Source organism: Dama dama, chromosome 11 (assembly GCF_033118175.1).
Source record: "Dama dama isolate Ldn47 chromosome 11, ASM3311817v1, whole genome shotgun sequence".
Taxonomy (NCBI): domain Eukaryota; kingdom Metazoa; phylum Chordata; class Mammalia; order Artiodactyla; family Cervidae; genus Dama; species Dama dama.
This window is the reverse complement of record NC_083691.1, coordinates 27,668,999-27,695,005: the sequence shown is the minus strand read 5'-3', so window position 1 is coordinate 27,695,005 and position 26,007 is coordinate 27,668,999. Positions and strand designations below refer to the sequence as shown.

The window sequence follows — 26,007 nt, the reverse complement described above, 5'->3', positions numbered from 1 at the left end:
GCCTCCCACACACAGCCCCAAGCACCCAAACATCCCCTCGAGCAACTTACAGTCCTTTAGAAAAGATGTAAGAGGCAAAATGTTTTTGTTTTTTTAATTGTCTGGGGTATAGTTACTTTACAATGCTGTGTTTCTGCTATACAAGGAAGTGAATCAGCTGTATCTCCCCTCCCTCTTGGCTCACCCCACCCCTCATCCCCCTCCCCAGGTCATCACAGAGCACAGAGCCCAGCTCCCTGTGCCACACAGCGCTTCCCCCTAGCTAGCTATCTTACATGCAGTAATGTATATATATGTAAATCCCAATTCATCCCCCCCACAACATCTACATGTCTGTTCTCTCCGTCTGCATCTCTATTCCTGCCCTGCAAATAGGTTCATCTGGACCGTTTTTCTAGATTCCATATGTATGCTTTAATATGACATTTATTTTTCTCTCATTGACTTACTTCACTCTGTATGACAAAGTGTTTCTTAAATGACAAGAGACATCATTTTGTTCCTGGCCTCCTCCTGCTGGAAAGAGGAGACATCCCCTGGGCTCTTCCCTCCCTTGGCGGGGTTGAGCTCGGGGAGCGGGCAGTGCCTGGGACCACGCGCGCTCTGTGAACAAACACATCTCTGAGGCCTTGAGGCTGGAGCCCCTCCTGCAGGAGTGCCGAGGACAGAAAAGACTTCCCTTTCCAAGGGCTGAGGTTTCTGTCTGCCTGCTGGAGACGCTGCTGAGCCATCACACTGGCCTAGGTGGGGAGCCGCCGCTGTGGGACCTGGGCCTGTCCCCTTGCAGCAGACCGCAGGCCTCTCACGGGTGGGGCCACAGAGGGCTCCAGGCTGCCCCAACTCTGTAAAGAGAAACATCCTGTGGGGACGGTGGGTGCTGTTCCTGGTGCCAGAGGGACAGGTGGAAAGGTGGAACTTAGGTGGGTTTGGAACATGCTCCTCGCCCTGCACTTAGAGCATCTCACTCAGGCCTCATGACCACATGTGCCCATGCAGGTGCTAAGTAGGGGACTCGGTCAAGACCTCAGAGCTGCTGAGTGACCCTCGGCCTGTGCCCCAGGGCCACAGCCTCACCCCTTCCTCCCCAAAGCATCCTGCTGCCTCCTGGAGGAAAAGAGCAGGCAGGCAGCCTGGCAAGAGTGGAGGGTTGGGAAAGGGAGTCCCGGGAGGGCATTCGAGGGCCAGGTTGTCAGTGGAAGTGAAGAGTAAATGGTTGGTAATGACTGAGTAGCGTTAAAAGTTTGGAGGATGAGACAGGGAGGGGTTTGGGGTGGGATGTCTGAGGCACCAGGCAGTAGGGGGGTGCAGGGGGTCAGAGCTGAGGCTCAGTTCCACGTTCCGGTCTCTGCAGCTTGGCCCAGGGCCACCCAGTGCTCCAGAGATGCTCCCTTCTATCTGCTCCTCAGAAGTGCCCTGTGCCCTGAACCTCTGGGATCCACTGCTCCAGCTTTGAGAGTGCCCAGGCCTCGACCCCACCCCCTGGAGGCTTGACCCAAAACACCAGCTGCTTCTGCCTCCCAGAGCCCTCTCTCCCTCTCTCCTTCCATCAGAGCCCTCTTGGCCCCCCTGGCCCCATCCCTAGTGAAGCACTTGCTGTTATTGCAGGAACTGAATTTTTATCCTCCCTGCCCCACTATTAACACTCCTTCCTGCCCCTGAAAGGAGAGTCCTAGGAGATGGGCCTTGTATCTAGTCACTCTCTATGCTCAGGGCTTATAGAGTAAGGCCTGTCACACAGACGAGTCAATAACTTGTTTTCTAAATTAATAAAAAGTTGTTGCCATACTTAATATGCAAGCTCTCAAGAAATAATAGTTCCCTCAGTCAGTCGGACTTGTCAGAGGATCACGTCGCTGGGACTCCTTGTCCCTCAGAACTGAGTGTGTAAATGGAATTGTGACAAGGACTTGTTTATCCCTTAAGCACTTCCCCAGCCTCACTGTGCACCGCTGAGTCAGATTCCAGGACACAGGCTGGCCACTCTCAGCAAGGCCACTGCATGCCGTGGCCCATTCTTCGGCCGTCCGGCTGCAACTGTTATTTCCATTCTTCTGTGATTAGAAAACCTCTGGACTTTGGGTATTAGCAACGACCAAATATGTGGTTATTATTTGTTGCGAGCTAACCCCGTGCAGCACCCCAAGTGGGAATTACAAGCAACAATATACGCGCCCCGGCTCCGGGACAGCAGAGCATTTTCATTTTGCATCACATTCCTCAGACGTTCTGGCAGGGGGGCTGTGCTGACCTCCCCACACTGCGACAGACTCCCTTGCTGGGTGAGTCTATGGGAAAATTCCTCTTCCCGGGATGGGAATGTGACCCTGTGACTGGGCGGCAAGGACAGCCAGGCGTGCGGGTGCACCTGCAGGGCCTCCCCCCGCACCCACAGGGGGACCCCTCCCGCCTCTGCAAATCCACGCCGCGCGGGCTTCGCACCACAGCTGGGCTTCCTCCCGCTGGCCGCCGCTGCAGGGCCAAGCACCTGCATGTGATTAGGGCTCGGCAGACACCCCCAGCCTCACCCCCACCGGAGTGGCTGCACTCCGGTGGCACGTCACAACGGACGAGCTTCTCCCCTGATCACTGTTCCTTCTGAGCAGAAGAGAGCCTCCCTGGGGTACAGGAGCATAAGGCATCCTCCGCTCTGAGGGAGGCAGCAGGTGGTGGCATCTTGGCCTTGGCCTGCCTTGAGATGAGCAGGCTGTGGGCACACCAGGGCCGGGGGCCTGGGGGAGCGGAGAAGTCCATCTTCGCCTCCTTTTAGCAGCGGTCGTTGCAGGGCCTTTAGACCATCTCTCATCAGTGTTTGGGAAATAGGATAAAATTTTAAATGTGGCTCCTGACTTTCCCTTCTCCCTGTAACTAGCCCTTCTCAACTGAAAATGTACTCCTCTAACCACAGAATTCCAGGATAGGTTAAGCGGAGAGTGAAAAATACGAAAAGGAAGAACTGATTGAGGGTTGTTATCATCGAACTAATGTAAGACTTTACCTTTTTCAATGGCAGAGTCATGAAGCCTATGCGTTTACAACAACCTGCCAAATGAGTTCGTTACAAGGTGGACATTTTTTCTGCCAAAGAAACTCCTTGGAACTTACCTGGTGGTCCAATTAAAACCCTGTGCTTCCAATGCAGGGGGCACAGGTTCGATCCCTGTTTGGGGAACTATTAATAAGATCCCACACGCCCTGCAGTGTGGTCAAAATGTTTTTTGTTTTTTTTTTTAATTTTTTTAACTTAGAGGCCCCTTTATTTGGTAGTCATGAAAGTAAGAAACAAAAAGGGAGCTTTCTCAATTTACCTTTCACCAGAGAAAGACACATGACATGGAGACAGGCATTAAAATCCCACGAGAACACTGGATTACAGTGGACGTGTGCTCCATCACTGCAAAAAGGTGAGTCACACTGGCCCAATCCATATCCCAGAGAAGGTGATCCTGGTCACAAGGCCAAGTCCTCATCCCACAACCGCTGCTCCATCACTAACTCCCCAGAAATACTTAGGAACGGATGAAATCAACAGCTTTTTCATTCAACTATAGGAAACAGCTGGGAGAGGAAGGCCGTGTGGTCCATCCTCTCCTGCCCAGTCTAGGAGAGCTGCTGAAGCAGCCGAGACAACATCACCAAGCACAGATCTCTGTACTTGTCCAGAAGAGTACCGAGAAGCAGCGTCCCATCAAACTCGCTGCAGGACTTTCTGATTTTCCTGACGCATGTTAACTGGCCTTGCAGAGGAAGCTGCAGCAGTTGGGCTTCTGCTGCTAGGATTCACAACTCTGCAGCCTCCAGGGTGGGAGTGCCTGGGTTTCTAGATCCAGCAGCAGCCCAATACATCTGTAAACAGAGAATCTGTCCACTCACTCTGTGCTTGGAATGACAATCATCAATTACCAACGCCAGCGCTCGTTTTCCAGAGAGAAGGTGTTTTCCTCTGTGTTTTGGTCCTTTCTCCCCTGAACCCAAGCCTGATTCTTCTCCCTTCCCCTGCAGCGGTTTCATACCATGTGTGGCTGCAGTGTCCTCTGCAGTGTCATACCAGTCACAAAGACCCAGGGAGCAGCAGTCCCAAGGCTCGAGCCCCCACCTGCCTGGACTCACAGCCTGAGGTGTTTCAAGGGGGAGCAGTCAGTCAGCTTAAAGACACACTGGCCCAGAACCTCCGGTTCCAATGCATCTGCTCCTAAACTCTCAGAGGTTGACTGCTCTTCTCAACACGGGAAAACACGGTAACAAGTCAAAAAAGTGGTTCTCTAAAGACCAGCCAGGAGCAGTTTTAACAATAAAATATTTAATCAACTTATCTGTACAAAATATTAAGACGGTTAATGAAGAGTACACAAGCACGTTTAACAAATATATACTGCTATATAACTGTCCAGAAAAATAGAGATTGCTGTTTTACAGTTCATTTACATTCCAATATGTACAGTCTATTTAAATTTGAGAATACATATACACAGTGGGTTTGTACCTGCCCTTGAAGAGTTCCCTGCTAGCCAGCCTGGGCACAGCGGTGGCATTCACAACGTCAGCTCGTGCCTCCCAAATGGCCAAGCCGGGCAGCAGGGAGATGAATGGCCCAAGTTCCAGCCCCCAAGCCTCAGGCCGAACCAGAGCTAGAAGACAGGTGACAAAGGAAATTTCAGCTTGTGTTAAATGAGTCTGAAAACCTCCCCTGGCTCCGCCATCTCACTCCCAAGCCTAGCTGAGAAACAGTGTCATTGCAAAACAAAAGGGGCGTCCATCCCCCCAAATCGTTAACTGTGTCTTTAGCTGCTGATGGAACAGCATGTCATTCAGCTATGATGGCATCGCCGTCATTTCGAGTTTTGCTCATTTCCTTTAAAATCACCATATTGGCACTGGAGGGCATGTTTGGCAAAGGGCAGGGTGCCCATCACATCAGACGCCGCTGCCCGCCCAGCGCCTGTACAGACGCACCGCAGGGAAGCTGGTGCCGGACTTCTGCAGAAGCCTTCACAGTGAGAAGAGCTGCTTCTTTATATATTAAAAAAAAGAAGAAGAAAGAAAATGCTTTCCAAACTTTTCAGAATCTCCTATTGTCATCTATTGAAGGCAAGTAAAAAAATCATTACAGAAATCTTGTTAAAAGAAATTAACTTTCCATGTGGGGTGAAATACTTGCAGCTAAAAGACCTAAACTGACTCGAAGATGATTCTTCCTCATAAAAAACATAAAAGTTCTTCGCGCTACAGCATAAAGTGAAATGCCAAAAAACAAAATGAAACCATTACTCTAAAGATGCTATCCAGGTGGAGAAAGACAGAGACGTTCCCCCTTTCCAGAGCCTCCGTTCCTGGCTTGGAACTTGAGTACTTCCCAGCCAGAAAACACATTTTATCACGAGCATGCTTTCTCCCTGAACTGTATCATCACTTTCGAAACAAGAGTGCTGCATGGCTGACTTCGCTCTGACTCTCACAGGTCCTGACCCGGAAATATAAGTTGCAAAGAAAATAAACCCTGCTAATGGGTGCAGCCTTCCTGAAGCCAGCCTGCTCCCCTCAAGCCAAGTTCCTGCTGCCCTGAACCATGGGGACACATGCACCTTTTTCTGCCCTTGGAAGCCTTCAGGCACTCAGAGTTAAACATGCAGACAAGGAAGAGCCTCTGACACACCTTGTCGCTGCTTTTCAGGCTCACTCACCCCTGGAAAAATCTAGGTGAGGGCCACTTCAGGTTGAGAGGCGTGAGAGAAAACAGGCTCATCACAAAGAACGTACAACAGGCATGGTTGTGTGTGGCTGTAGCAAACCTCCAGCCAGAGATCGCTCTTCCCCATCCTGCAGCCCAGGGAGCGGCCTCAAGGGAAGGGCGTGCGTCCAGGGCAGAGATGGGTTTGTATTGACCTCTAACTCAGCAGGACTCCCATGAATAAACCCCATAGGGTGAGAGTCTTGTCACTGTCCGCCACAAGCACACCTCAGCCCAGGAAGGCCCGGCTGAGGTTCTAGATTCTGGCAGCCAAGTGTCTGAGCGGAGTCGAGGCTGGGAACAGAGAGATACTTTGCCCGCACCTTTGGATGCAGTGACTGCTGGTCAGGTGGAAAAGCACAGAGAAGAAAAGAACGGGTTGCAAAGAAGACCTCCACTGGCCCACACCCACCTGGCCAGATCTCCACACCACCACACTCCTGTTGGCCTACATCTTAAAAGCCAGTGAAAAAGAAATGGAAAAGCAAAAACACCTCACTGCGTCTGGAAGGTCTTGAACCTCCAGGCCTAAAGGCACCTGGAACTTGCTGTGCAAAGCTTCTTTTGTTCTTCTAGACAATTTATTTCACATCCCATTACTGACTTGGAAGATTAAAAGCTTCTGCGCTGCCCTAAACAGAGGGAAGTTCACCAGGCCAAAAAAAAGAGTGAAAAGTGTGCTTCATACAGTAAGTAGCACGCCAAGCTGTCCTGCCCACAGACTCACCTGCCTGCAGAAACACCTTCTTGGGAAGGGTCTGTGAACACTCCAGCCCTCTTACTCCATAGGGGTGTGTGAGAGAGGGAAGCTAGTCCTTTCTTCTGCCAACACAGCACACACACTAGATACTAAAGGGTACTAGCAGGGACCTACAGACTGCCCCTGGAAGGTCTGCCAAGGCAGAGAAAGCCTACCACCGCCCACTGCCTGTGATTCTCTGGGGGCGTGTTTGTACTTTTCAACAACTACAAGCATGACTTGAAATGCAAACTGATTTTGCAATGACCTCACACGCTTTGATTTTACCCTGGGAGGCCCGGGTGGCTCTGCTACAACCGCTGCTGCAGCCACGAAGCCCCAACCTCCCAACGCTGCCCACCACCAAGCCCCAGGCCCACTGCACACACAGCCGACAAGGTGCAAGCAATTGCAGGGCGGGGGGGGAAGAAGCTGAGCTCTGGAAGCACAAATGGAACAAGCAGAGAGCAGCCCTGAATGAGGGACCAGAGCCCATGAGGCCAAAATCACCCCCACTGATGGACCAGGCCGACTTCCAACCTTCTCCACATCCACGCAGCTGGCTGTAGACTGGGAGTGTGGCCTTCCCAGACGGAACAGCCTTCTCTTACCTAGAGCCTCAGTGGGAGTTAACTGTTTGTGCAGTTTTAAGCTCTGGGTGCAGATTAAAGTCCAGGACAGCACAAGAGGAGGAAGAAGCCTGCTCCAATAAAGGGCTGAAGGCTCCAGAAGCCAAAGGCGGAGCTGTCTGAAAAGTTAGAAATAACATCTTTTTCTCTTCTCCTCCCTTCTCGTGTTCCTTAGTGTTCAGCTCTGCCACTGGTGTCCAAGGCTTCAAAACGAAGAGGAAGCATAGCTTTTCTGGCGTCTGCCCCTGGGTCACACCCCCAGCAGCTGGGCCACACGCCGGCCCGGCAACGAAGTGGCTGAGGGCCAGGTGGGGCCCTGGCGGAGCAGTTCACCCTCAGGTGGGCTTGCCCACCTCGTCCAGGGACTCCGCGACAGCCCAGGCCCCTGTCTGGGCTGCAGCAAGGCACCATCTTTTCTGTCCTCTTCTCCCAGAGGCGTACCCGCAGCGTGGGAGCCCCCGCCCAAGACGTGGTCACAGAAAAATCTCAGCCAAGTGTGGCTCTACCCACCCTGGAGCACAGGCAGAATTCCAGCGGGGCCGATAGCGCCCCTCAGCTGGGACATGAGGGGAGAAGAGTCATGGCTCTAGTGAGCTGAGCCCGACCCCCAGGACTCTTGGCCTTCCTTGCCCCGGGAGGATACCACAGCAACATCCAAGAAGCACCAATGGAGGCTAAGAGTGTAATAAACAGACACACTCCCACACACACACACACACACACACACACACAGAGGAAAATGCTACAGCACCTGTGACAGTGGCTCTGGGGCTGGATCGGAGGGAACCTTCTCTAGGAAGTCACGTCTGCTCTGCCTTTGAATGACGTGAATGGGCTCTGGGGATGAAGGACAATTCTAAACCACGGGACCCAAGCGCTTCTCATTTTACTGACCCTCTGAGCAGGGAGGTGACCACCCATGACTTGCCAGACTTCTCCAGAGACGCCCAGTGGAGTGGCCTTCCTGCGGGCACTTCCACGGTGGGCCCGGCCTCCAGCACCGCCCACAGCCCCGTGGAGTGGTCCAGCTACTTCCCGCCTCACTGCCCTCTAGCTCCTGCGGTCACTCAGCCATGACTCTTTGCTCCCCAGTCCAGTCCCTCTCTGAAAGCACAATCCGACCTAGGCCCTCTCGGACCCTGCTTTCCAGCACCTCCCAGCCCAGCCCACCTGGCATCCACCAGAAGTCCTCTGCCCAAGGCCCACTGAGCTGGCCCTGCTTTCTGGACCTGCAGGAAGCACTGTGTCCCGAGAATCCCTAAGGCCCCTGATAGCAGGTGTGGTCCAGAGGAGGCTATAGTGCTTTCTCATCCTCTCATTGGATTCTCTAGAGCCCACGTTCAAGCAAGGGGACAGTTGGACTTTGCACGAGCTGCTCTTGGAAAGAACTCAGTTTTTGTCTCTGCTTTAAGGAAAAGATCAGTCTACAGTCCCTAGTTATTTTCTGCTTTGAGTTTGAATGAGACTGCAAACAGGATAATTGACTTGTTGGATTTGAGTTACAGTGTGATGACATCCACAAGGTAGTCAGTCTCTCTCGAGCACAAATAGGAGCGAGGTTTCTGCTCCTCCTGACACCTCCTCCGAGAGCCATCAAGGGAGAAGTTCCCGTAGAAGGTTTGATGGGGTGACTCGTTGATCACAGTTACACCTGTCTTCTCCCTCCCCTGCCATGGCAGCAACAAAAATGGCCAGGACAGGAGGGCGAACGGGAGCATATACAGAATGAATGGTGCAGCTCAAGCCTGCTTCCCCAAGCTAAGCTGACAAGGCCTGCCACCCTCTCCAGAGGACCCAGTCCTGCTGCCTGGAAACCCAGAATTCAACCAGACAAGCACGCAGCATTGGTGGGCACAGCCGCTTGCCAGCGCTGGGGTCACCCTTAATATGGAAGTCTGGCTTCAAGAGGCAGTGACCAGGCTGCCTGGGTGTCCGGCAGACCTGGCACCACCCCTGGGCGCCCCAGGCAGTGATGCCAAACCCTCCTCTCTAGCAGGAAGAATGGTTTGAAGGATCTCAATTCTCCCCCAGCAATATAGAAAGTTGGATCTCCTTTGAGAGGAAGAGTTTGGGGACCCCAGGCTAAAGGAGGGCCACCTTCATTCACAGTCCTGACACTCTGTCCATGACTGTCAACAGGCCATTCTCCCTTCCGTGGGGACCAGAGATCCCGGCTGGCTGATTCGGGCCCCCTCCCCACTGCCTGGAGGGCAGACGACAGCACAAGGCACTGCTGACCGTGCAGGCAAAACACTCATGTCCACGTCTTGACAAAGCTATTTTAACCACATCTCCACAGCAAAAACCTGTCTGTCTCCACGTGTGATGGCCCGTTTGCTGTCTTTTTTACAAAGCAAAACACATCACCCTCTCTGTTCACCTTATAACTCTGACATACAGAGGCCCGAGACGGGACCTGGTGGTCCCTGGTGGGTTTCTACAGCTCCAGATGAAATCTAGGTGGCATTCCTTTTGTCTGATAAACACCACACTGAGGGCATCAGGGGTCATCAAAGGAACTGTCACTGACTAAAGACAATGCCCCCCACCATGGGGTGCAGCTTGGACTCAAGATGAGGGAGACACCCACTTCCTCCATCACATACATCTTGGTGGAAGCAGGTCAACAGGAGGAAACAGAAAATGGACTTTTATTTTTCCTGTTACAGAAAGCTCAGACTAAATCAAGACATTTCTTCCCCTCCACTTGTTTCTCCTAGTCATTAACAAAGTATCAAATGTTTGCTTTTGTCCAAAGAGATTAAATATCCTAGAATTTCTTCAAAATAATATTTAGGTATAGTTTTTCAGCTCCCTTTCTAAAACTTCTAATAGTACGACTTTTAATACTTTAGTGCCCTTTAAAAAAAAATTCTTCATTGTGATGGGTCTCAGAGTAATCACTATGCAAATACTATTCAAATCACAGTTTATAAAATGAGAGTGTCACTTCTCTGGCTAAATTCATAGATGTTTGCCCTGTCACTGAAATTGACTGGAAGTGTACTGCAGCAGCCGCTTTGGGATTTTTGTTTTAATGTGAAGAGACTTGCATTTTCTGGTTATGGATAGCTACTTACATAGCCACAGCATATAAATTCACATTATAAATGTGCTTCCTCCTCCTTTGGGGGCACTTTAAAAGATTAAAAAGGACTCAGGTGGGGACCCTTAAATAAATGAGTTGTATCTAAATCTTTCAAATATCTCTTTAAGAGTGTAATCTCTGAGAATGAAGATTTGTATAAATCGCCCTGGATCTTAGCATCCAAGACAAGAAAAGTAGCGAAGAAGGCCTCTAAAGGAGAAAGCCCAGCACAGCCCTAAGCAGGAGGACCAGGAGCGCTGCAGGGTTTCTCAAGAAAGCCCTCGGAGCCCCAGGCAGGTGAAATCCAACCTGTTTCTCTTCCTTCTCCCAATCATTTACACAGGCCACAGAGGGCCCCCAGGCAGAAATGCACCAAATAAAACAATGAGGCTGGCGTGTTCTGCCTCCCTTTTACAGAGACAGACAATCCTACCCTCAGCAAGACTTCTTGGGGCAAAACAGAGAGACCAGGGATAGTCTTCCACCTCTGGCCCCCACACCATGGTCCTTCTGAAGGGACCACAGCAGCGAAACTGCAGATGCCCCTCCACGGAGCAAGGAGGGGAGGGACTGACCTTCCTCCTGCTCCGAACCACTGGGCTGTGGGGAGCTGAAATCTCACAAAAGCACTTTTGTGCGGCTTCACTTCCCGTTACTATCACACTGCCAAAAGCTACAGCAACAACACAGTGAAAGCGTGCAAAAGCCGACACAGACTTGATAGCTAAGCACAAGCACATGTGGGCCACTCCGAGGGTGCCATCTGGAGGGGGCTGTGCTTACCTGGCAGACAAGCCCCAGTCCTCCGTCCTTGGCAGGAGCCTGCCCACCCCACCCACCTCTGTGCCTCTTTCCAACCCTAGAAGCCTCCTCCCAGCTCCTTAGAAAAACCTCCTGGCAGGTCTTTAGGGAAAGTCATAGCAACCCCCTTTCCCAATCCCCAGACATTGCACCAGCTTCCTCCTGTGTCCCCCCCAAGGCCCTAGGATCACCTGGTCTACCCAGCTTAGAAGCTGCAGGACCTGGAAGACACCACCTTACCCCGATGACAAGTCAGATCAGACCCGCAGTTAAAAGCCGATCCCCCATCTCACCTATCCCCTCCTAAATTGTTTTTTCCACTTTCTAGATCATTCCCAATTGGAATTGATTTCTTAAAAAAATTAAAACAAGTGGTGCTGACCTTTGCAGAGATCTGGGAAGCTCCACAATGCAGTCTTTCCAACAAACTCCCCTTTCAAAACTGGTAAATGTTAGACTTTCGGAAGTTAAGGGGAAAACATGAGGCCTTTTGCAGCGGTTCCTCTCCAGAGTTAATGACGCGGATGCGGATGCAACGCAAACTTTCAAAAAGGGCATTGCTGTCTGCCCCAGGAGCAACACCAGGAACTCTGCCTCCTCCCTCCCAGCCGGCTGTGCCCCACACTTGGCCAGAAACAAAAAGGGGGTGAAATGAGACTTACTCGACTATCCCGTTAGTTCCCCCATTCTGAAGCCCCCAATTCCCTAACCCAGTTCTACTGGATTTAGTGCCAGTTACTGTCACGGCAACGCAAACCCCTCCTCTCCCCAAAAGGGGGCAGTGGGCGCAAAAATAGTTATCTGCTTGCAAAATACACATGACCTGTGACATTCGGTAGCGTCAGATCCTTTCTTCCCAAGGCCTTCCGATACGTCCACCGTGCACGTGTGCACAAGTGAGGAGTGTGCGGCTGTGCGTGCTGTATGTGAACGTGCGCGCTCCCTCCTCCGCAAGGGCGCCGGGTCAGACTCGGACGCGCACCCCCGCTAGGCGACAGGCTCGGCCCCAAGCTGCTTTTCAGCGGGGAGTCCCTGGGTGGCGCGGCTGCCCCCGCCCTGGCCCAGCCGGCCCGCATGCTACCTGCAGCCGCACGCCTCCACCACCATGTCCTCGTATTGCTTGTAGACCACGTTGTTGGCGGCGTCGATGTAGAGGATGCTGATCGGGCTGAGGCGCGCGGGCACGCAGCAGGAGGCTGGCGCCGCATCCGGGGCCATGGAGTTCAGCAGCGTCTGAATGATGGCGTGGTTGGTGGGCTCAAGGTGCGAGCGCAGCGGGAAGTCGCACACGCCCTCGCAGTGGTATGCCTCGTAGTCCAGGGGCGCGATGATCCAGTCGTCCCAGCCCAGCTCCTTGAAGTCCACGTGCAAGGGCTTGCGGCTACAGCGGCTCCGGCCCCTGCGACCATGGCCCCGGACCGCGCCCCCGCCGCTGCCCTGAGCGGCCCGCGCCGCGGCCAACGCCGTCCGCCGCCGTCTGCGGCCGCCGATGACCGCGGTCGGCGAGCCCACGCCGGGTCCCGGATCTGGCGGCGGCTCCGCGGCCAGCGCGGCCCCGAGCGCGCGCGCCTGGGAGCGGATCTCTCGGAACAGGCTCTCCTTCCTCTGCGTGCGGGAGGAGACCACCAGCAGCGCGCGCTCCTCCGCCAACGCGCCGCCGCCGCCCCGCGAACCGAAGCCCAGCAGCCGCAGTGCCAGCGGGACCCGCGCTGAGCCCACCACTCCGCGCAGCGAGAGGCAGAACGCGCGGCTGGGGCGCGGTTCCCGGCGGTGGCGCCGTAAAGCGTCTGCCACGTCGAACACCTCCCAGCGCGCGGCGTCTAGGGACTCGGCGGCCCGGGAGTGCAGCAGGCGCGGGGCGCGCGCGGCGCTGGGGCACGTGGACAGCAGCAGCAACGGGGGACTCGCGCTGCCGGGGCCCCGCGCCTCGGATTCGCGGCGAAGTACGCGCAGCTCCGCGCCCAACACCTCGTCTGCGTCGGGAAGGCTGGACACGTCGAACAGGAAGTTCAGGCCCGTCTCGGCTGCCGATTCGTCTGCAGGGGACGGGCAGAGACAGAGAAAGAATGGGAGTGAGAGCGAAGCATGCACCCCCTAACTGCAAACAGTCCCAACTGTCCTGGATGTGGGAGCAAGGCTCGCTAGGGCCGGCGCCCACTCGGACGTCTCGACTCCAGTCCGAAAAGCCGTCAGCCTGGCCCAAAAGAGAGCGAGCCGTCGCTCAGGTTATCGGGATGTGAGCTTTGATTCGAGCCAAATGATGTCCGACAACCCAACCAACTTAGCCCACCTCGTCGGCACCCGAGACTACAGTTCGGCTGCCTGCCCCAGAGCCATGGGTTTTCGAAGACTAGGGCGGAGACCAGAGTTTCGGCCGGTGGCAGAAAAAGAGGCCTGGTGGGCGCATCAGAAGTCGTGCACCTCTTCAAGACGTGGAGGCCAGGCCAGACACGGTCCGGGGACTGCTCGTTATGGCCCTCCTTATCCGCCAGGAGAGTCTCAGAGTCTCGGTTGGGCGAAAACCGAAAGTTCTTGTCCCCTGAAAACTGCTTCTGCGGCTTCTCTTCCCTAGCCCTGCCTGGACATTCCAGCCAGACACGATCTCCCGTGCAGGCTAGGCCTCCGAGATTCGTCCCGAAGGGGCACGCGTCCCCAGGGCTGCAGACACCCTTTCCCGCATCCAGCCTCCTCGCTCTGCCGGAGGGGAACTGAGGCCCAAATAGGGGCCCTGCTCAGCCCCTGGTCGCCATGGGGAACTCCAGGCTCAAGCTTCTCCTAGTGTGTCCGCCACCTCCGACGAAGGGGAAAGGCGGCAAAGGAGCGCAAGTCACTTTCTGGGAAGGGCTTGAAGCGGCCGGGACGCCCTGCTGCAGGAAAGGCAGAGAACCGACTGGTCTCCCCGCCAGGGCCCGCTGGTCCCCTCGCGGGGGGACCTAGTCTTTCCCTCCCTTACGACTCAACTCGGCCTCTGGGATTTTACTTCTGGTCGTAGACACTTTTTTCTTTGGGGGCTCAGAAAGGAAGAAAAGAGTTGAAATTCCACCAAGCAGCAGATAAGGAGCTCCCTTTGAAGAAGGTCATATGGTTTCGTTTTGCCCCAAACGCGAAGAGACTGTGCAGACTTCCCCCCACTGTTGGAGTGTTGCTCACCAACCACTGGACGCCAAGCCTTCCACTCCTGGGGGCTGAAGTGTGGGTGCTGCTGGGGCCTCTGGAGACCTCAGGCAGCCCTGCTGTGAGTGGAGGCTCAGGGCAGAAGGCAAGCAGGAGAGACATTGGGCAAAGTGCTCCTTCCATCTCCCCATGCTTTCTCCCCGGAGCTTTGGGAGCAGCAGCACTCTCTCTGAGCTTCCCCTGCAAGCCTCTCCCTGGTTTGAGATTCTGCCGCTGCATCGTCTCCGAAATTTCCTGGGATTTAGCTCAGGCTGAGGCAACTGCAGGCCTAACTCGATCTAAGGAAGAGCATCTGGTGCCTCTACAAGCTCAGGGCCATACACATCTCACCTATCCCACAGCTGGGAGACCCCCTCCCCAGGGTCTGCACACCAGGACTCAGGCTCCCTACAAGTGCCCTAGTATCCCATCCAGGGGGCATCCCAGGCTCTCAGAGAATGCTTGAAATTTTCCACCAGACTTTAGGGCCATTTGGGCCCAGACGGTCCCTGCATTCCCAAATAAAGCAGCCTGTGTAGACCCTGTGTGTATGCTGGAGGGAATGAGAAACCTGATTACTGCCCCTCCTCTACCTGCTTTCCCAGGCTAGCGATGGACATATAGAACCCCCCAGTGGCTCCCGGGCAGGGCCTGGGTGGCAGCAGCACTTACTTCCCAGCCCTATTGCCTTTCTTTCCCTCCTGCCTTCCAGGCTGGGTCTCTGGCTGGATAGAATTAAGGCCGAAATTACTTGCATTTCCGCCTGAAATTAGTTAAATTTTCCCTATCTGTCTGCTCTAATGGCTTCAATAGAGATTAATAAAATCCAGATGACACTCCCCAACCACCACTGCCTCACCCAAGTCCTACCTTTGAGGGCTCAGGGTGGAGCAAGGTGGGGTGCTTGGCCCAGAGAGGCCTGAATTCCTGCAGGTTCGCGGGCCCTCCTCTCCTCCCTGCATAACCTCCTCTTCTCTACCTCTGCCTCCCCAGGGACCCAGCACCAGACAGGCACCTGCCTCCACCCTGACCAGCCTGCTGAGGAGCGCCCTCCTCGCACCTGGTAATGCCACCACCCTCTCCGGAGCCCTGTACTTATTTAGTCTGATGCCCGCTCTGTCCCGCGTTCCCCTCCGTTTCCCCCAATTTGTAAGGCTCTCCCCGCAAGATTGGGAGCTGCAGAGCAATCAGGCAGCCAACGCCGAGCAACTGCTCATTCCCTCTGTGCCGAATCCCCTCCTTGCTTCTCCGGATCTCCAACTCAGCCTGCCTCCTCGAAGGGACCCGCGGGGCCGGCAGGGCCAGGGCAGCCCGGGCAGAGGACCGGCTGAGCCTTCGGGGGCCGTGGGCCCCCGCCAGCTGCCGCGGCTCTAGCCAGAGTCCAGGCGCTGCGAGTTCGGGTGCGTGGGCCTCGGAGAACTTTCTAACACCTGAGCCTGGGCTGTGCGGGTACCGAGGTCCCCACCCCCACACACACCGAGGGGAATGGTGCTGGGGCTCAAGACAGGATGGACGGGCGCGGTGACGGCACAGTACCTGCGGTCGCCTGGTCCGCGAAACCGGTGACTGTGTCTGCGCGGCCAGATCCCGAGGTGGAGGCGGCGACTGGCCCCGCCGGAGTCCTCCCGGCCAGGGTCCTGTAAAGCGACATCATGAACTGGTGCGGCACCACCGAGCCGTTCCTGAAGCCGGAGCCCGTGGCGCGGTGCGCACCGCGGGGCCCGGGAGACGCGGCGGCCAGGGCAGCGGAGGCGCCCGCAGCCGCGGCGAGGGTTGTCCCGCCGCCGCCGCCGCCGCCCCCCGTACTCTCGGCCGGCCCTGCCCCCGCCGCCCGCAGCACGGCGGCCGCTTCTAGCCCGTCGCGGGGGCGGCAGGCGCTCAGCAGCCAGAGGCACAGCGCGGCGGCCGCGCTCAGGTCCATGGGCTCCGAGGGCCAGGCGGGCGGGCGGCGCGGGCTCCGTGGCTTCGGGAAGTCCCCCGGCGCCTTTTGAACATAATGTTTAATAATGGGGGAAGTGTGCGCTGCAGGCTGCGCCCCCCCGCTCCCACCCCACCCCACCCCCGCCCGACGCCCGGAGCAGCGCCCCCTGCTGAAGGCTCGAGCCGCAGCGCCGCGCCCCTACTCCGGCCTAAAGCCGAGCCCCGGGCCGGAGCGTCCTCGTCCCACCCGAGGTCTTCGTCCCGACTCTCGCCAGGCGAGTGTCACCGACCCGAGGCTCCCGCCACCCACCTGGGCCCCGCCTCGCTTCCCCGGGGCCAGGAGACCACCCCCCCCCCCCCGCCCGCCCACGCTGCGCCCGGGGCCAGATGCGCCCTCGGGACTCTGAGGCTCCGAGGCCTCGCACGTACCCGCCCAGCTCCTTCCCCACTCCCCTGCGGAGAAGCACCCGCCCCCTCCCCGCTCCTATTCCGCCCGAGACGGAGGTGGGGCGGCGGAGGGGCTCGCCCCGCCGGTCAGTGCCACGATCCCGTGGCCAGGGCACACAGAGAGGCCACGAGGGCGCACAGAAGCCGCAGGGCGCGCGGGGTCGCCGCCAAAGCGCGTTTTTGCTCACGGGTCCCGCGGTTCCCCACCCTGGCACAGCCTCCAAAGATCGGAGCGGGAGGCGGGAGCAGGAAAGAGGAACGGTAGGGAAGAGAGGGTTTAGGGGCCTGAAAGGACAGGCCGGAAAGACAGATGGACGAGGACCGACGGTCGAAGCAGCAAAGGTAGGGGTGCGGAACGCGCGCTTAGACGGGCGCCAGGATCTTAAAGGAGTTCAGGAACTAGGAAGGCAACTTCGGGGTGAGGAGGGGGTTCCCGCGCGGGAGCGGCTCAAGTTCATCTGCGCGTGGACAGTGAGGACTCCTTCCGCCCGCCCGCCTCCACGGGAGCCCCGGCGAACGGAAACGGGCTCTCGGGTATGTTGGGACGCGCCTGGAGCCGGGAGGGCGGGCGGCGAAGAGTCTCGGGGTAGCGCCTCTGTACTTCCTTCCCGGGCCGCGGTTCTCGAGCTGGGTTGGGGGTGGCGAGGAGGCTGGAGGGGGCGCACAACACCGCCGTCGTAAGGGCGGCGGGGCGCTTGAGTGCGCAGCCGGCCGAGGTAGGTCCCAGAGGCCGCATCTCAGGGAGATGCGCCGGGGAGAGAAGTCTGGGTGTCGGCTTAGCTCCACCAGCAGCCGGGACATCCGTCTGTAGAGGGCCGGAAGGCTCAGCGGATGGACGATCTGCTGGTGGGCGGACAGAGGGCCGGAGCCTGACCTATCCCTGTAGCAGGGAAGGCGCATCTTTTTCTTTTAACATTGTATTTGCTACCGAGGTCTAAATCTAGACGGGGGCAGTGAGTCACGGTTTGAGTAGCTGATCAGCGTCAATGAGACGCCTTGGGACCCAAAGTCGCAGGAGTTTCCGCTCTCGCTTGGCCGCCGCGCGCTCCGACCCACTGAGGTTGCGCGGTGTCTGGAGCTCCTGGGCCGACGGCGGCCCCAGGCTCCCGAGCTCCCCTGTACCCGCTGCTTCTTCCCAAGTGAACTCCCCAGTGGTCATCCTGCCGACCACTGCGAAGATGCAATGCCTGCTCAGCGTGGGACTTTGGGTCACTCACCACTTGGGATTTAGAGGGACAGGAGAGACCTGGCAAGGGGTCAGACCCCAAGCGGATCAGGTGGACGACGGGGGAAAAAAGCCCGAGGTTCGCGTGGGAATGTCTGGGCAGGAAGGGCAGTGAGGGGCTGGGATTACTGGGGCTGCATTAACCCAACCGGATTTGGGGGCCAAGGACCCAGAGCTCCGACAAGGCCGCGGTCAGGGATCTTCCTCTCTGGTGGTGCAGGTACAGAGCGGACCTACAGAGGAATCCAGGCAGGCTGCCTGGCAGAACTGCCCCCCTAGAGAGAGACACTGGTCAAAGTAGTGGCCCCTCTGCCACAGCTGTCTCTATGAAGGCAACGACTGGGTCCCTGCCGTCTTTCTTGGCTTCCTTTCCTCCTGCAGCCACGGTGAACAGTCTTTAGATGTCTTGCATATCATCAAGACCCTGATTTGTGCAAACACTCTGGCATCTCTGAGCTGGAGTCCAGTAGTCGTGGTTCTTGTCTCAGTTTTGCTGTTAACAACCAGACCCCATTGCATCGTCTGGGCTTCAGTTCCTCCAATTGTGTGAAGGCAAGAACCCGAAGGGTCCTGGCACTGGCCTGGCAGAGCAGGTGCCAAATAAACCTTTGTTGATTGCATGATACCTCCACCTTGAGGTCACTCGGGGGCTTAGGAATGAGGAGTGGGTTGGAATCCCTGGGCCCTTGCTGTCCCTAGGGGAGCGGGGACAGCAAGCTCCTTTGAGCCTGAATGTCCTCATCTGTATCTCCCGCATCACAGGCAGATGCTTTACCCTCTGAGCCACCAGGGAAGCCCTCTGTAAAACGGGGAGATTCTCAATTCAGGAAGTTGGTGTGGATCTGAGATAACAGGTGGGCACAGAGGGGGCCCGGAGCCTCACCCCTCCCAGTCTGTTCCAGATCCCTAGGGTGATGATGGCTGAGAAAGAAGCAGCTTCTAGGCACTGGAAGGCTCTGGAGGAGAGTGCTGGGGGTGGGCTGCTGCTGCTGGAACTCCCACCCATCACGTGTGTGCTTGAGCCAGGCCTCAGCCACCGTCACCTGTGTTTCTTGGTCTGTCAAGTCAGACAACAATGTATTTCTTCATCATTTAGCCATCCCTCTATTCATAAATACTTAACCGTGAGTGGCTTTCCGTATATTGTGAATTCAGCAACACACAGGACAAATGCACGGAGCTCTGGTAAGGGTAGAAGATATGGTAAACACTTACATGCATAAATGCACCTGAATATATGGTGCACTGTGAGGTGGTTCAAAGTAAAGTGATGGGGGACTTCCCTGGCAGTCCAGTGGTTAAGAATTTGTCTTGCAATGCAGGGGACACTGGTTTGATCCCTGATTGGGGAACTAAGATCTCACATGCGGCAGAGCAACTAACTCAAGTGCCACAACTAAGCCCTGATGCTGGCAAAAAAATAATAATAAACTGATGGGAAGCAGGGCCTTGGGGGTCTTTTTGACCAGCAGTGGCCACATTGAAGCAGAGCCCAGAAGGGAGAGAGGCAGAAGGAAGTTTGGGTCATGCCTGGCTCCCTCTTCTTCCTCTCAAATAATGATGGTAACCAATGGTTACCATTAACCAAATGATAATGATGGTTCTTCAAGTACCAGCTGCTACTGCTAAGTCACTTCAGTCCTGTCCGACTCTTTGCGACCCCATGAACTGTAGCCCACCAGGCTCCCCTGTCCATGGGATTCTCCAGGCAAGAATACTGGAATGGCTTGCCCTTTCCTTCTCCACCAAGTTCCAGGCATGTTGCTAACTGCTTAAGTGACTTCATGTCACTTATGTCTCACCACTGCTCTGTCCTGTGAGGTGCGTGGTGCCTGCTCAATCGCTACGGTGTATCCAACTCTTTGCAACCCCATGGACTGTAGCCCACCAGGCTCTCCTGTCTATAGGATTTCCCAAGCAAGAATACTGGAGTTGGTTCCTATTTCCTTCTGCAGGGGGTCTTCCCAACCCAAGGTTCAAACCTGCATCTCCTCTGTCTCCCACATTGCAGGCAGATTCTTTACCCACCGAGCCACCTGGGAAGCCCTTCATGTACTAGTGTTACCATTTTATTGACAAAGTTGAGTCACAGAGAAATGTAACGCCTTCTGCAGGTAACCTGGTGAGTGGCAGAGCCTGGAGTCACCCTGTCTTTGCCCAACACTTGGCTGCTCACAGCAGAGATGGGCTTGTAGGGGTGTGACCTGCAACACTCTCCTCAGCTCCAGTGGAGAGGCAGAGGGTCCCGCCTTGCCCTGCAAGCTCTTCTGAAAATTCTTAGCAGAAAGAGAACTCTCAGGTCCAGGTGAGGCTTATGAAAGCATCATCTTGAGGACTCCTTCCTGCCTCTGGCACCAGCTGGGAGCCCGCCAACTGAACATAGTCTGTTATCGGCAGCGGCAGGGCCTGCCCAGGGCTGGAGAAGCCACCGAGCTCAGAGCAGGACCAGCCGGTAGGAGCATGTGGTCTGACAGCTAAGTTTACATGAAGTGACCTGATGGCCTAGCAAGTCAGGCCAACGGCGAGGGCTCGACTTGGACCAGGTCGCCCATGCCCCGTAGGGCTTCCCTGGGAGCCGTGACTTGAGCATCCATCTGGAGTGAAGATGGCTTCCTCCCTGAGGACAGGAATGTGACACTAGGAGTTCCTGACCCGCCATCCCTGACTTCGTGAAGTTGAGGCCTTCTGATGAGCGGGTGGCTGGCCTCCTGGGGCCCACAGGGCCAGGCCAGCCCCGGGCTCACTTGCAGCTTCCTCCAGGGTCATGGGGGCCTTTGGTAGGTGGGCCAGGCAGGTGGGAGATATCTATCCTGGCCTGGAGATGTTGTACCCTACCTGCTGCGCGGTTAACTTTGAAGGTGGCTTCCTAGTCCCCTGTGTTGTCCAGCAGTCACGGGGCAGCCGATGCAAGAAACTTAAGAGACAGCTGGGAGAAAACCAGGGGCTTCAAGTTCCAACTTCTGTTCTTTGTTAGTCTGAAGGCCGCCCCCTAGTGTCCCAAGAACTCCAGACCTCAGCTGTTAGCTCCTCAGAGAGCGGAGGTGAGATTGGCTCCACCAAACAGGGAGGCTTGGTGGGGGAGGACAGGGAGGCAGCCTGGTCGGGGGGTGGGTGTTTCTTAGTTGGCGTGGGAGTAGCGGTCCCCACATTCTCACCCCCAGATCCTTGCCTTGGACAGCACTTGGCCACTCATCTGTCCTCTGCAGAAGCTGTTTGCTTTCTCTGGCCACCCTGTTTCTGACTCAGGTCCTATAATTCAAGGATTTGAAAGAATTTGCTGTTGTTGCTCAGTAGCTAAGTTGTACCTGACTCTTTATGACCCCATGGCCAGGAAGCACGACAGGCTTCCCTGTCCTTCACTATCTCCCAGGGTTTGCTCAGATTCATGTTCATTGAGTTGGTGATGCCATCCAACCATGTCATGCTCTGTTGTCCCCTTCTCCTCCTGCCGTCAATCTTTCCCAGCATCAGGGTCTTTCCCAATGAATCAGTTCTTTGCCTCAGGTGGCCAAAGTATTGGAGCTTCAGCTTCAGCATCAGTTCCTTCCAATGAATATTCAGGACTGATTTCCTTTAGGACTGACTGATTGGATCTCCTTGCAGTCCAAGGGACTCTCAAGAGTCTTCTCTAGCACCACAATTCAAAAGCATCAGTTCTTTGGAGCTCAGGCTTCTTTATGGTTCAACTCTCACATTCATACATGACTACTGGAAAAACCATAGCTTTGATTATATGGACCTTTGTCAGCAAAGTAATGTCTCTACTTTTTAATATGCTGTCTAGGTTAGTCATAGCCTTCCATCCAAGAGCAAGCGTCTTTTAATTTTGTGCGTGCAGTCGCCACCTGCAGTGATTTTGGAGCCCAAGAAAATAAAATCTGCCACTGTTTCCACTTTTTCCCCTTCAAATTACCATGAAGTGATGGGACCTGATGCCATGATTTTAGTTTCTTTGAATGTTGAGTTTTAAGCCAAGTTTTTCACTCTCCTCTTTCACCTTCATCAAGAAGCTCTTTAGTTCCTCTTCATGGGTGGCATCATCTGCATATCTGAGGTTGTTGATATTTCTCTCAGCAATCTTGATTCCAGCTGGTGATTCATTCAGCCTGGCATTTTACACGATGTACTCTGCATATAAATTAAATAAGCAGAGTGGCAATATACAGCCTTTACATACTCTTTCCCAATTTTGAGCCAGTCAGTTGTTCCATGTCTGGTTCTAACTATTGCTTCTTGACCTGCATACTGGTTTCTCAGGAGATAGGTAAGGTGATTTGGTACTCCCATCTCTTTAAGAATTTTGCACAGTTTGTCGTGATCCGCACAGTCAGAGACTTTAGTGTAGTCAAAGAAGCAGTAGTATATGTTTTTCTGAAATTTCTGTGCTTTCTCTATGATCCAACGAAAGTTGGCAATTTGATCTCTGGTTACTGTGCTTTTTCTAAACCTAGCTTGTACATTTGGAAGTTCTCAGTTCAAGTACTGTTGAAGGCTAGCTTGAAAGATCTTGAGCATTACCTTGTTAGCATGTGAAATGAGTACAGTTGTGCGGTAGTTTGAACATTCTTTGATGCTGCCCTTCTTTGGGATTGAAATTAAAACTGACCTTTTCCAGTCCTGTGGCCTCTGCTGAGTTTTCCAAATTTGCTGACATATTGAGTGCAGGACTTTCACAGCATCGTCTTTTAGGATCTGAATTAGCTCGGCAGGGATTCCATCACCTCCACTAGCTTTGTTTATAGTAATGGTTCCTAAGGCCCACTTGACTTTACACTCCAGGATGTCTAAAAGAATATTTGGGATTCTTTGGGCCAAATTTTCATGATGCCTGACTCTTCACAAACTGCTACTGAGGCTCTGCTTGCATACCTGCAGAGACGGGAGCTCCCTCCTGGTCCCAGGTAGCCTCCTGACGGTTCTGAAGATGAGGCAGTCTGTACCCAGTGCCTGTGAGAACCACCACACCTCTCAAAGGCACCTCTGCTGACAGAAGTTCACAAGCCACCTGGGAACGTGAACTGGCGCACTGGGGTTGATGCCACTTAGGAAGTCAGTCTTGGATTCTACCAGCTGGAGCCCCTGGAAATTGGACCCACCCTGCCGCAGCCTAGAGCCCCTGATGACAAGACAAGAGAAGGTTCCTTAGAGATGCCTTGCCCTGCGCCTTGCATTGCCCATGCAGGGCAGCCAAGTCCCCAAGGAGGGAAAAGGACCAGCACCCTAGCATTTGGCATCACAGCCGCCAGGGAAGGTGAGGCCCCTCTGTGATCCTGTGTCTTTGCTCTCTGTGTGGCTCGGAAGGCCTCAGCCCAGCTCTGCCCTGGGTACCCTGGAGGAGAGGAAGGAGATGGATGAGGGCTCAGCCCCTGCCCTGTCCATCGTTAGGGGTTCTGGGCCCTTGCAGCCCAGCACTATTTTGGAAGTAAAACAGATACCCCCCTGGGCTATAATGTTGATGGTTCCCGAGAGTCAAGAGAGGAGAATTCAAGTCTGGCCTCTAACCTTGGACCTCAAGTCCCTTGGCCCTTCCTGGCTTTTGATCCAGACGCTGATAATGATCCCCAGTGAGGCTGATAATCAAATGTCCACCAAGGGTCCACCTGTGAGAGGTGAGGAGCGGGTGAGGATGGGGCCCAGTGCCAAGGACCCAGGCAGGGGCAAGCCCCCCGGTTTGGACCTGCCAAGGCTCATGTATTCAGAGCTGGAAAGGGTTAGCAGTGAGAAGGCAGCATCATCCTGGGGCTCTGACCCCAAAGAAGGTGTCCCTGGGAGGGCCGGGAATGGTGACAACAGTTCACAGAGGACACCCCCCAACCACTGCATCCGCGCTGTTGCTTCCTGTTCAGCCGGAGATGTGCTGTAGCCACCTCCCCCCGGAAAGACCAGGAGTGGGGCTGTGGCTGTGGGACGATCCCCGCAGGCCTCTGGCTCAGCCCCCGTCTGATGCCCAGGTCTGGCTTCCTCCAGCTCTGATGCATTTCCCATGCTCCATGCAGGGCTTGCCTTCCCCCAGGTTACCCCAGGCAACAGCTCTGGCATCCACACCGGGGTGGGCTGCAGCCCGTCCCCAGCCACTGGCGTGGCTTCACCCTTGAGTAGGGGGAGGAGATGGGGCTGAGAAGAAGGGAGTGGAATAGTTTCCTTTCTAGAAGTTTCACAGGGGTTTCTCAGGGCCCTTCCTTTGGGGTTGGGACAAATGGCAGAGGGCTGGTGGATACTGCCATCTGCTGGTCACTGGTTATAACAGCACCACAGTGTGGAAGAACCCCATTCCTGCTCAGCTTTACAAGCAGTCTGGGAGAAGACTCGGGAAGCCCTGCACGGGGACCCTGAGGTTGAACCAGTTTACCTGGAGCTCTAAGGTATCCTAGGAGTTGAGGGGACAAGGACCACACACCTCCACTGAGGTTGGGAAAGAAACCAGAGGGTGGAGTCATGATAAACAATGGCTTCCAAACCACCTTTATAGTGCACTAGTTTTGTGACCTTAAGTTAATTAACTTGTTATCTTCCACCTTTTTTTTTAAATCCTCCACCTTTAAATGGAGACAGAGATTCCTACCTGTCAGGTGTACCTAAGGATAAAGGAAACAACGTAGGTAAAAGCCTACTCAGTTGAGCCTGACTCAGTAAATGCTGGCTTTTACAGCTTTCTGTAAGTCAGAAAGCTGTCAGTCCCGGTTTAACCCGTCCAAAGACTGATCAAACCTGTCCATCCAGTCTCTTCTGTGTGGTCTTTCAGGCATTTCCCCTCTGTCAACTTGCCCATCGTGAACATTAATAGTCTGAAGCTATGCCTCCATTAGATTTTCTGAGATTGAAACAAAATAAACTCCTTTTAGAATAAAAACACGTGCAGTGAATGTGCAGTGATTCGGAATGCTGGGTCCTCCAATTTGTCAGGTAGGAGCCCCGAGTTTCTAGTCATAATGAACAGAGAACCAAACTGTCTTCTTTGCCTGGGAAAAGGGGTTAATAGAGGTCAAGAACAGGCTTGGAGGACCCAGAAGATGTGTCCCCAAGTCTAGGATGTGAGATCTTGCAGACACTCCAGAGGATGAGGACCCTGGGACCAGAATGTCTCATGTTCCCACAGCCCAGTGTCAAACATCACACAGCTGATCCGGGGACCCGGTGTCCTCACCCTGGATGGTCTGTCTCAGGTTCTCTGGTTCACATGGCAAAGGCATCTGTGAGATCTTCGGGAGGCTGGGATCTGAGGCTACAAAGGGTAAGGCTGCCTACAAAACCGGGGATGTGGCCTTAGGCCATGGCAGCCCCTTTGTGTGTGTTCCCCACTTTCCTAGGTAGCTGATCCACCTCTGAATAATACCTTAATTTAGGGTAGAGCCCCAGCTGGGTCCTGTCCTCCCAGGCATTTTTTTCTGACTTGAATAAAGAGTTGGAGAGCTCTAGTCAAAGTGCTTATCCTGATGGCTGGGAACACAAAGACTTAGAAAAATATAGGGTGACAACATCAAAATCCCCAGTCACCAGCAAATCATTGCAAATTAAAACAATACCATTTTTATTTACTTCTCAGGTTAGTAAAACTGAAAAACGTAAAATGTGAATCTCCTCTTGGTGAAAGGAGATACAAGTAGGCATTCTAATATATACCCTCGGTGGGAATGCAAATTCAGGGAAATTTCCCAAGAGCACTGTGACAGCAGCAACAGTTTTTAAAAAATACATATGTTTATTTATTTAACTTGGCTGCACCAGGTCTTAGTTGTGGTATGTGAGATCTAGATCCCTGATCAGGGATGGAACCCCGGGTCCCTTGCATTGGGAGCGTGGAGTCTTAGCTACTGGACCATCAGGGAAGTTCCAGACAGATGCAACACTTTAAGGCAGGAAATTCTTTGACTCAGCACCGGAAATGTACAGAGAGCTTTCTCCGAGCAAGGTAAACCCTCTGCGGGAACTTGCATGTATATGGCCAGAATCATGTCACAAGCATCTTCTAATTGCAGCTCCTTAGCAGCGTGAATGCTGTATCTGTCTAGCCTCTCTGGTAGTTGTTCAGTTGTGTCTGACTCTTTGCAATCTCATGCACTGCAACCACTATGGTATTAAGAGGCAAACAAGAAGGGGCTGTGAATGGCTTTTTGGTGTCTGCCATACATTTCTTCTCATATCAGTCACAAGTGTGCTCATTTAAGTAACAGCAGTGCTATGGATTAAAGATTTCCATCATGCTCATTTCACCAATGAAAAAACCAAGGCTCAAAGAGACAAAACCTACTTTTTCATGTCCTGAGTCTGGCACCGCCTCCT

The 26,007-nt window shown here is 54.5% G+C and overlaps 2 protein-coding genes across 2 annotated transcripts in view; one reads left to right on the top strand and one right to left on the bottom strand.

The window, feature by feature from the left end:
• Positions 1-4,211: 4,211 nt before the first annotated feature.
• Positions 4,212-16,056, bottom strand: GDF7 (growth differentiation factor 7). The gene is made up of 2 exons (XM_061154877.1): positions 15,672-16,056; positions 4,212-13,018 (listed from the first exon to the last, which is right to left on the bottom strand). Exons 1-2 carry the CDS (start codon positions 16,054-16,056, stop codon positions 12,060-12,062), a joined length of 1,344 nt encoding a protein of 447 aa, XP_061010860.1. The 3' UTR covers positions 4,212-12,059.
• Positions 16,057-16,652: 596 nt separating this feature from the next.
• HS1BP3 (HCLS1 binding protein 3) overlaps positions 16,653-26,007 on the top strand; it is a 45,872-nt gene continuing 36,517 nt past the window's right edge. The window contains exon 1 of the mRNA XM_061154876.1: positions 16,653-17,036. The gene's annotated coding sequence lies outside the window, so the exon portion shown is untranslated. The remainder of the gene's footprint in view (positions 17,037-26,007) is intronic.